This window comes from Engraulis encrasicolus, chromosome 8 (assembly GCF_034702125.1).
Source record: "Engraulis encrasicolus isolate BLACKSEA-1 chromosome 8, IST_EnEncr_1.0, whole genome shotgun sequence".
NCBI classification, from domain to species: domain Eukaryota; kingdom Metazoa; phylum Chordata; class Actinopteri; order Clupeiformes; family Engraulidae; genus Engraulis; species Engraulis encrasicolus.
The window spans coordinates 54,594,142-54,606,641 of NC_085864.1; the positions used below are offsets into that span (position 1 = coordinate 54,594,142).

The 12,500-nt window shown below is 43.7% G+C and overlaps 1 protein-coding gene across 1 annotated transcript in view; it reads left to right on the forward strand.

Annotated features, from left to right (window-relative positions):
• Window positions 1-12,500, forward strand: part of dscaml1 (Down syndrome cell adhesion molecule like 1) — a 281,826-nt gene that overhangs the window by 42,743 nt on the left and 226,583 nt on the right. The window contains exon 2 of the mRNA XM_063204745.1: window positions 819-1,139. Within this exon, the coding sequence (XP_063060815.1) occupies window positions 819-1,139 (321 nt within the window). The remainder of the gene's footprint in view (window positions 1-818; window positions 1,140-12,500) is intronic.

Sequence of the window (12,500 nt, forward strand, 5' to 3'; positions counted from 1 at the left end):
GTACTATCACGTTTTAAGTGTGTTGAATATGTAGAAAGCAATGCAATACTGATAATCCTATGCAAAATTTCCTTGACTTCATTCAGTCATTGGCAACCGTCAATTAATTAAATATGGGACAGTTCATTTTGGCAGGGGGTCTGGGGGTTTACTCCCAGAAAATTTTGTATTTCTTATATGTAATTTCCTGCATTTTCACGCATTCTAACAGTTTGAGTTTGAGCTTAATAGGAACCAATACAAATCCTATTATATTTATTATTTAATTACAACCAATACCAATACAATACGAATAAGAAGTATTAACATTTTATCTCTATATATGAGGTCTATAATATATGAGCTTTATGAAATGCCTGTTACAGTACAAATTCACTATTTATAATAGAAGTGTGGTGTGCACTTTACTACATATATACAGTGTAACAGAGGGACCATTGGGTTAATGTCATGCAGGTTTCGATTTTGCCCCGAGGGCCGTAATTGCGCATTTCGGTTATTTCATTTAAAAAAAAAAAAAAAAAAGTTAAAAAAAAAAAAAAAATTATTTATTTATTTATTTATTTTTTTTACATCCGGGCCGGATGGAACCCTCCCGCGGGCCGGATGCGGCCCGCGGGCCGTATGTTTGACACCCCTGGTCTATATGTATACATGTACTCACCTCCTTGTCGCCTCTCTCCCCCTCTCTCCTCTCCTCTCTCCACAGTCCACAGCGAGGATGTTATCTCGACGCGGCTGTACTTTGTGAACGCCTCTGTAGGTCTATAGACAGTGTATTGACCTTCTCTCTCCTCTCTCCTCTCCTCTCTCCACAGTCCACAGCGAGGATGTTATCTCGACGCGGCTGTACTTTGTGAACGCCTCCCTGCAGCGCGTGACGTTCTCCAGCTCGGTGGGGGTGTCCCTGCCGTGCCCAGCAGGTGGCGCCCCCCGCGCGCTGCTCCGCTGGTACCTGGCCACTGGCGACGACATCTACGACGTGCCGCACATACGCCACGTGCACGCCAACGGCACACTGCAGCTCTACCCCTTCTCCCCGTCCGCGTTCAACTCCTTCATACACGACAACGACTACTTCTGCACCGCCGAGAACCCGGCCGGCAAGATACGCAGCCCCAGCATACGGGTTAAAGCAGGTACAGGACACGTGACACACACACACACACACACACACACACACACACACACACACACACACACACACACACACACACACACACACACACACACACACACACACACACACACACACCATTCATGCACACACATACGCACACAAGCACCCACACACACAAACACACACACACACACACACACACACACACACACACACACACACACACACACACACACACACACACATACACACACACACACACACACACACACACACACACACATACACACACACACACACACACACACACACACACACACACACACACACACACACACACACACACACATATCCTTACCAACATAAGGATTTTAGGACTCTGTGTAGCAGAGTGCAACACCAAAACGTTAGTCAGGTGTTTGCACATAATACAAACTGATTTTTAGGATCCTGCTGGATACCGGATCCACTGCTTAAGATCCTGCCGGATCCGGAACCGGATACCGGATCCTACAAAAGGGTTGAAACATATAGTCTACTCGCACACGTGGGCCCGCTACCATCCCTTTTTACTTGTCTTGCAAGCCCATGTGAAAAAAAATCTAGAACTGTAAAGCAAAATAAATTTGAAACAATACACTGATGCTGTATAAGGTGCACTTACTGTCTTGTGAAATTCTAGGGAAATATTGTAATTTTTGTAATATTTGTAATATTGTAATGCACATGAGGCATAGAGTAATATAATGCAATACGGTGCCTATTGTTGTATCGCACGCCCTTTTTCTCTATCCCTTAAATTGCCGTTGATTAGAGAGAGTTAATATTTACCTGTGAGCAATTTACCAATTCAGATCACATTTATAGACAAAAATCCAATGGAAATTATACAGTGCTTATCACATTATGACAGCTTGGTAAAACATTTTGCATGTCAAGACTTCAACTATGACATAGGGCCTAAATGTTTTGGGGGGTGAGATAGTTTCCTGCATTCAGTGACAAAGCTTTTTGAGTGATATGACAAAAGCAATTGATAATGTATGAAATCACTGAGAATTGTACACAGCCATGGCATGGTGGACGAGAGCATTTGTTATATGCCGAAAACAATAAGAAACTGATTTTAGCATATGCACAGGTAACACCAGGAAGTCACAATTGAACAAAGACTTTTGAGAATCATTATTCTGTTGTGAGAAATGTACAAAACCAATTGAGAAAAACTGTAATTACGCTCCACGCAAAATTACAATATTTCCCTAGAATTTAACAAGACAGTAAGTGCACTTTATACAGTATCAGTGTATTGTTTCAAATTTATTTTGCTTTACAGTTCTAGATTTTTTTTTTCACATGGGCTTGCAAGACAAGTAAAAAGGGATGGTAGAGGGCGCATTTTGACACCTCAACCAGAGTTTGCTATTTTTCCTATTTTGCAGTGAGAAAACCTGTCAACAAATAGTCATAGTCTAAATGTATATCTAGGACAATCTTATCTGATCAATGTAATATAAAGTCGAATTTACAACATTTCCCATCCAATCTAAACAACATTTTGCTTCAGAAAAGATCCTCAAGAGTGTACTATTCAATTGACAACATGACAAATCGATTTGACTAGCTTGTCCATACACGGACCACACTATGACACAATGACTAACCATTCTGCTGGCACTGATACGTTCATTGACACAAAAACTTGGGTTTTGAGCAAGAGACTTGGTTTTGCAGGTCATCCACGGTGTTTTGCCATTTGTTAAAGCTGTTTTGAGAATGAATATTATGTTTTGCAAATTGCGAGAGAGATTCGAGAAATGTACAAAACCAATTGAGAAATGCTGTAAGCTACATGGTAATCGCTCTAGACTCTGCTGCTTTCTAGTATCTTCTTCGCACACGAAGCTGTATATATATATTCATATATTTACAGTAGGGCTGCACAATTAATCGAAAAATAATCAAAATCGTGATAAAATAGTGAAATCGAACTCGTGATTTTAATCGTGATTTAATCGTGGCAATAGTGACCTACTTTTGAGAGCGTCCTTGAAGCCAGAACATACTGACAGGCTGGTGAAATCTGTCCACTTAAATTTCATGCTATTGCCTTTACATAATTATTACAATTCATTTTATTTTGATCATCCCGTATGTAATTCATTCTTGGTTATATTTTATCTTGTTATAATTTTCAAAAAGATCTGCAAAAATCAATAATCGTGATTAATAATCGTGATAATGATTTTGACCAAAATAATTGTGATTATGATTTTTTCCATAATCGTGCAGCCCTAATCTACAGTACATTTATATATTCAATTCCATCCGCTGTCTTTTAAAAGCTCTTCACCTTTTCTTTGTCTGAATCTCTATTTTCACTCTATCCATCTTTTTCATCTATTCTTTCCTTTGACCTTCATATTTTCCAAGAGTCTCTCTCTCTCTCTCTCTCTCTCTCTCTCTCTCTCTCTCTCTGTGTCTGCATTCCTGTGTGTCTCAAGTGGCACGTTAACACTGAAGCCGCTCTTACTCATATAAGCAGAGGTGTTGGGAAAGACACGTGACCTTTTAACACACACACACACACACACACACACACACACACACACACACACACACACACACACACACACACACACACACACACACACACACAAGCACACACGCACACGCACACACACAGAACTCAAGTGAAACCTGCCCTCATATACCCTCAGAATATACACACACACACACACACACACACACACACACACACACACACACACACATTCTCAACACGCTCCACGATGGCAGACAAGGAATCTGTGATATTTCACAGCCCCGGTTTACAGCGCTCGCGGATTCTGTTTGGCAAGAGCAGCCAGCAAGAAGCATTTCATTTCAGCTGGTATTCGTGGAGGGAGATGAACCCATAACAATTCAGCTTTTCATGGAGGAACCCAAAGGAACCCTTTAGAACCCAAAGGAAGCCGTAGAAATTCTATTTGGAACCGTTTAGCCGGAGATACGGCACCCGCAAGGCCCCTCCTGAAGATCCCTTTAAGACCTGTCTAAGAACTCACCAAAGCATCTTCACGGAACCGTTTATATTCCTTTAAAAAGACATGGAGGAGAGGAGAAGAGAGGAGAGGGAAGAGAGGAGAGGAGAGGAGAAGAGAAGAGGAGAGGAGAGGAGAGGAGAGGAGAGAAGAGAGGAAAGGAGAGGAGAGGAGAGAAGAGGAGAAGAGAGGATGGGAGACAAGAGAGAAGGGGAGAGGAGAAGAGGGGAGGAGAGGAGAGGAGAAGAGAGGAGAGGAGAGGAGAGGAGAGGCAGAGAAGAGAAAATGAGGAGGAGAGAGGAGAGGAGAGGAGAGGAGAAGAGAGGAGAGGAGAGGAGAGGGCAGGAGAAGAGAGGAGAGGAGAGGAGGAGAGAGGAGGATAGGAGAGAGCACACCCCACAGACCCGCCACTAGCGATCTCAGTGTTGCATGCGTGAGCATTAAACCAAACACACACACACACACACACACACACACACACACACACACACACACACACACACACACACACACACACACACACACACACACACACACACACACTCACACACACACACACACACACACACACACACACACACACACACACACACACATGCGTAAGCACTAAAGCACCTCCGTAACCACTGCCATCAATAACACTTCTTGCACTTCTGGGAGTCATAGCGCTCACAACAGCAGCAGCAGCCCAGTACTTTTACACTGCAGTGAAGCACAATGATACACCTGAAACGCCATATCTCAATACACACATCATGACACAATGATACGCCTGAAACGCCATATCTCAATACAATACATCATATCTCAACACACACATCATGACACAATGATACGCCATATCTCAACACACACAATGATACACCTGAAACGCCATATCTCAATACACACATCATGACACAATACACACATCATATCTCAACACACACATCATATCTCAACACACACATCATGACACAATGATACACCATATCTCAACACACACATCATATCTCAACACACACATCATGACACAATGATACGCCATATCTCAACACACACATCATGATAAGCCATATTTCAATACCTTTTTAATACACCTGATACGTCATATCTCAACACAATACACCTGATACGCCATATCTCAACACAATACACCTGATACGCCATATCTCAACACACACATCATGACACAATGATACACCTGAAACGCCATATCTCAACACACAATACACCTGATACGTCATATCTCAACACACACATCGCATCTCAACACACACATCATGACACAATGATACGCCATATCTCAACACAATACAATGATACGCCATATTTCAATGCAATACATTGATACGCCATATTTCAATACCTTTTTAATACACCTGAAACGCCATATCTCAACACACACATCATGACACAATGATACACCTGAAACGCCATATCTCAATACACACATCATGACACAATGATACACCTGAAACGCCATATCTCAACACACACATCACATCTCAACACACACATCATGACACAATGATACGCCATATCTCAACACAATACAATCATGACACAATGATACGCCATATCTCAACACACACGCCATATCTCAATACACACATCATGATACGCCATATTTCAATACCTTTTTAATACACCTGAAACGCCATATCTCAATACACACATCATATCTCAACACACACGCCATATCTCAATACACACATCATGACACAATGATACACCTGAAACGCCATATCTCAACACACACATCATGACACAATGATACACCATATCTCAACACACACATCATGACACAATGATACACCATATCTCAACACACACATCATGACACAATGATACACCATATCTCAACACACACATCATGACACAATGATACACCATATTTCAATACAATACACCTGATACGCCATATCTCAACACACACACCATATCTCAACACAAACGCCATATCTCAATACACACATCATGACACAATGATACACCATATCTGAATACAATACAATGATACACCATATCTCAATACCTTTTTAACACACCTGATACGCCATATCTCAACACACACATCATGACACAATGATAAGCCATATTTCAATACCTTTTTAATACACCTGATACATCATATCTCAACACACACATCATATCTCAACACACACATCATATCTTAACACACACATCATGACACAATGATACACCATATCTCAATGCAATATAATGATACGCCATATTTCAATACCTTTTTAACACACCTGAAACGCCATATCTCAACACACACATCATGACACAATGATACGCCATATTTCAATGCAATACATTGATAAGCCATATTTCAATACCTTTTTAATACACCTGATACATCATATCTCAACACACACATCATATCTCAACACACACATCATATCTTAACACACACATCATGACACAATGATACACCATATCTCAACACACACATCATGACACAATGATACACCATATCTCAACACACACATCATGACACAATGATACATCATATCTCAACACACACATCATGACACAATGATACACCATATCTCAACACACACATTATGACACAATAATACGCCATATCTCAACACACACATCATGACACAATGATACGCCATATTTCAATGCAATACATTGATACGCCATATTTCAATACCTTTTTAATACACCTGAAACGCCATATCTCAACACACACGCCATATCTCAACACACACATCATATCTCAACACACACGCCATATCTCAATACACACATCATGACACAATGATACACCTGAAACGCCATATCTCAACACACATATCATGACACAATGATACGCAATATCTCAATACACACATCATGATACGCCATATCTCAACACACACATCATGACACAATGATACGCCATATCTCAACACACACTTCATGACACAATGATACGCCATATTTCAATGCAATACATTGATACGCCATATTTCAATACCTTTTTAATACACCTGAAACGCCATATCTCAACACACACGCCATATCTCAATACACACATCATGACACAATGACATACCAACCACAACTAGCATGATATACTGAGATGCACCACATCTCACCACAACTAAATAACCTGATACACCATATCTCACCTCAACTACAATGATACACCACATCTCACCACAACTACCATGATACACCACATCTCACCACAACTAACTACCATGATACACCACATCTCACCACAACTACCCTGATACACCACATCTCACCACAACTAACTACCCTGATACACAATTTAGACAGTATATAATGTACAAGACTATATATATTCTGTAAATAGCCTGGTGTATGCACCATAGCTATGAGGTACAGATGATTTAAAGCAGTGTTTCTCAAACTTTTTCAGAGCGAGGACCACTTTGTCCCCCCAAAAATGTTCAGGGACCACCTGACAACTGAATTGACAGTTGACAGATGCAAATTTGACACTTCTAATTTAGATGCAGGTCACGTACTTTTTATTCACATACATTACAAGTCTTATTGTGGTAAAAATATGACTTCAGCCATGTTTAGATTTGTCATAATTTTACAGATATAGCCTACTGCTAGCTTTTCTTGGAAAAGTAGAAATCCCCTCGCGGACCACCTGAGCTCTGTCGCGGACCACCAGTGGTCCCCGGACCACACTTTGAGAATCACTGATTTAAACTGTATATACTGTATAAACTGTATATACTGTATAAACTGTATATGTACAATACTGTAAATGGACCGTAGTTATGAGCTACAGATGGCAGGCTGAGGTGTGAGGGTGTCCACCCTGTCTGGGCGGGACCTAATATTAGTACTGCTGCCTCCCTACACTCACCACACACACACACACACACACACACACACGCACGCACGCACACACACACACACACATACACACACACACGCACGCACGCACGCACGGACACACACGCACGCACGCGCACGCACACACACATATAAGCACACACACACACACACACACACACACACACACACACACACACACACACACACACACACACACACACACACACACACACACACACACACACACACACACACTCATACACACACACACATACACACGCACACACACACACATACACGCCTGGGCGTGACCTAATATTAGCACGGCTGCTTCTCTCTATGGGCCAGACTGCAGTGTGTGTGTGTGTGTGTGTGTGTGTGTGTGTGTGTGTGTGTGTGTGTGTGTGTGTGTGTGTGTGTGTGTGTGTGTGTGTGTGTGTGTGTGTGTGTGTGTGTGTGTGGGGAGCGGGGGAGGCATTGACCTGGCTCTGTACAGACACCCCATCGAGTACACACACACACACACACATGCACACGCACACGCATGCACACGCACGCACACACACATACACACATGCACACGCACGCACACACACACACACACACACACACACACACACACACACACACACACACGCACACAGACAGACACACACACACACACACCGTGAAGCACCATATCGTGCAGACAGACACACGACAGCACAGACGCTTGGCTGGGTGACCCCGCTGCACAGAGCCAAGGTCACACACACACACACACACACACACACACACACACACACACACACACACACACACACACACACACACACACACACACACACACACACACACACACACACACACACACACAGAGTCAGACTGTGCCAAGCCTGTGCCAATATACCTCCTGTCTTCTCCCAGTCTCCATCTGTCCTCTAAGTTCCCACCAAACACACACTCTCCAATAGACACACACACACACACACACACACACACGCACGCACGCACGCACGCACGCACGCACGCACACACGCACGCACACACGCACGCACACACACACACACACACACACACACACACACACACACACACACACACACACACACACACACTCTCCAACACACACACACACAGGCAAATACAATGCAAATATGCATCCTACCTTTTCCTATTTAGCCTGAACTCACTCATACGTGGAAAGCAAAGGAGAGCAAATGGACAAAAAGAGCAAAAGGAAAGAGTACAACGGTAGCTCTTCTCTCAGACACTCAGGGAAACCTTACCCTGGTACAGTAGGGGGGGGAGATGCTGCAAAGAGAAGAAAGCTACGTGGTATAACATGGGGAAAAGCACAGTCAAGTATTGGCAGAGGATGCGCTCAACTTCTTGGAAAAACGAAAGTCTTTGGGTGCGAGATAAAAAGCGTCAACTTAAGGAAGAAAAATCCGCACTCACAAACTGCGTCTCATTATTTATTTATATTACCACCATGTCCAAAAAGCAAACGCGTTTCGGCTAACAAGCCTTCATCAGTGCGTGGTAACACACTACCACGCACTGATGAAGGCTTGTTAGCCGAAACGCGTTTGCTTTTTGGACATGGTGGTAATATAAATAAATAATGAGACGCAGTTTGTGAGTGCGGATTTTTCTTCCTTAAGAAAAGCACAGTCAAACATCTTTTGAAACATGAAGAACATTATTTTGAGGGGGGTGGGTATCTCTTGGTACAACAAGGAGTTCCAGCCTGGAAATTGGAACCATTGCTGTAGTGCAGTGATTCTCAAACCTGAAGGTATTCCAAGTGGGCCTTGAAATAATTTCATAAAAATAAATCAAAATGATATTTTTGTGTGTGCCGCTGCTGATTTATTTGAGCTTTATTTTGTTTATCTAGTCAGGGGTGGGCCCCTAACATTTGTGAAAATTTGAAATGGGCCCCAAGCTGGAAAGATTGGGAACCCCTGCTGTAGTGCATTGTACTAATGGGTCACACCATGACATGCAATGGGGAACTCCTATGTAATCCAGCGGAACCCAACGGAACCCAGTAGAATGCGGGTGTGTGGCCTAGATGGCCAGCGGAACCCAGTAGAACAAGGACGCGTGGCCTAGAACACCTATAGAATCTTGTAGAATGTTCATATATGACTTAGAACACCTAATGGACCAGTAGAACAATGGCGCGTAGCCTAGAACACCTATAGAATCTTGTAGAATGTTCATTGGTGGCCTGGAACACCTAATGGACCAGTAGAACAAGGGCGCGTGGCCGAGAACGGCAGTGGAACCCCATAGAATATGTGGCCTAGATCGCCTTAGAACCCAGTAGAATGCGGGGGTGTGGCCTAGATCGCCTTAGAACACAGTAGAATGCGGTGGAGTGGCGTAGATCACCTTAGAACCCAGTAGAATAGCCTACAGGGGTGTGGCTAAGATCATTTTAGAACCCAGTAGAACGCGAGGGTGTGGCCTAGAACGCCAACCCGTAGGTGAGTTGAGAGGAGGGGAGGGGAGCCGAGAGGAGCGCGTGTGAGTGTGGTTGGCTGGTTGGTTGCCAGGGGCAACGTGGGTGTGGATGTGCAGGGTGTGGCGCGGCGTCTCAGGTGACAGCAGAGAAGGATGGCAGCTGACAGACACACACACACACACACACACACACACACACACACACACACACACACACACACACACACACACACACACACACACACACACACACACACACACACACACACACACACACACACACACAGACTCTCTCTCTCTCTCACACACACACACACACAGACACACACACACACACACACACACACACACACACACACACACACGCACACACACACACGCACACACACATACGCACACACACACACACACACACACACACACACACACACACACACACACACACACACACACACACACACACACACACACACACACACAGCATGACACCCCTCCCCCAACCTACCCTACATCCTCCCTTCTCTCTTCTCTCTCTCCTCCTCTCCTCTTTTCTCCTCTCCTGTCTTCACTCTCCTTTTCTCTCCTCTTTTTCTCCTCCTCTGTCTCCACTCTTACTCCTCTCTCATCTCTCACTCCCCTCCTCCCTTCTCTCTTCACTCTCTCCTTCCCTCCCTCTACTCTCCTATCCTGTCTTTACTCTCACTCCTCTCTCATCCCTTCCTCCTCCGTTCCCTTCTCTCCTGTCTCCTTCTCTCCTCTCCTCTCCTCTCCTCTCCTCTCCTCTCCTCTCTCTTCTTTTATTTTCTTCCCGCATCCCTTCTTCCTCACCCACTCTTCTTCTTCCTTGTGTGCTGGTCTGGTGCCAATTATAGATGCAGACACCTGTGTGGATAACTGTGCATATATGAAAATCTCTCTCTCTCTCTCTCTCTCTCTCTCTCTCTCTCTCTCTCTCTCTCTCTCTCTCTCTCTCTCTCTCTCTCTCTCTCTCTCTCTCTCTCTCTCTCTCTCTCTCCTCTTCAGTCATCATCCTCCCCCTCTCCTGTTCTCATATTCATTGTCGTTTGCCACCCTTGCCTCTGCCGCCATAGAGGGGATTCTGTATTTTTCGTGCAGCTTTTCTGACCGTTAATGGGATGGACCACTGGCAAAAAACCCCCCCCAGCTATTTTGACGTTGGGTTGCGCCGCACACATAAAGAGAATCACAACTATCAGTTTTGTCCCTGATCGTAAACACCCAAGACAATGCCTGGCTTTCTATTTTGACACAGTTTGTTATTTTTCGCGCAGCTTTTCTGACCGTTACAGTAATAGGATGGACCACTGGCACAAAAAAAAAAAAAAGCTAGATTTCCGTTAGACTTTTCTTGTGTGGGGGATAGGTGCTGGGTGTGTTTACATGTAAAGCCAGGCTCAAACCACACAACTCTCGATTTTTATGTCCGATTTTGTGTCCGCTTTTTGTGTCCCTGATCGTGAACACCCTAGAGACGATGCCTGGCGTTCTATTTTGATATCTACGATTTATGATCGTGACTGTTTCAACCGGTATAATTTCTATCTTAGAATGTCAGTCACGATGAGGATATCTTGCCCGACAATGGCTTGCGATGGTCCTGTAGCGTTAGCCCGGTTGTCACAGATGGTGCGTTTGTGTACACAAACTACGTCTGGTAGCACTGAAGTTAGTATGCCGTTCTCGAGTCACAAAACAAATGGTGCATATTGCTTCTCACCACCCACAAATTCCTCCAAAAACTTTTTTCTGTTCAACTCCAAAGAGTCAATATAGTCTATAATCGGTCCTGTGATTCATTAACCCCTTAAGACGCGGCTTTATACATTTGTTGTTACCAGTATGGTAATGACCAAGTCGTGGTGCATTACTAAAGGGCCTGTGTTGTGTCATAGTATTGTAGTGCTATGGTAGTTACATTTCAGTGACTATTACAGCGTGCCACTGGAGGTACGGCGCGCATTAAGGGGCTACTTCGAGCTGCCGTTGATATTTAAGCAATAAATGCTCCGGATATTTTCTGTCCGGAGACCGGTATGCCAACAGCAGTGTTCCAGACG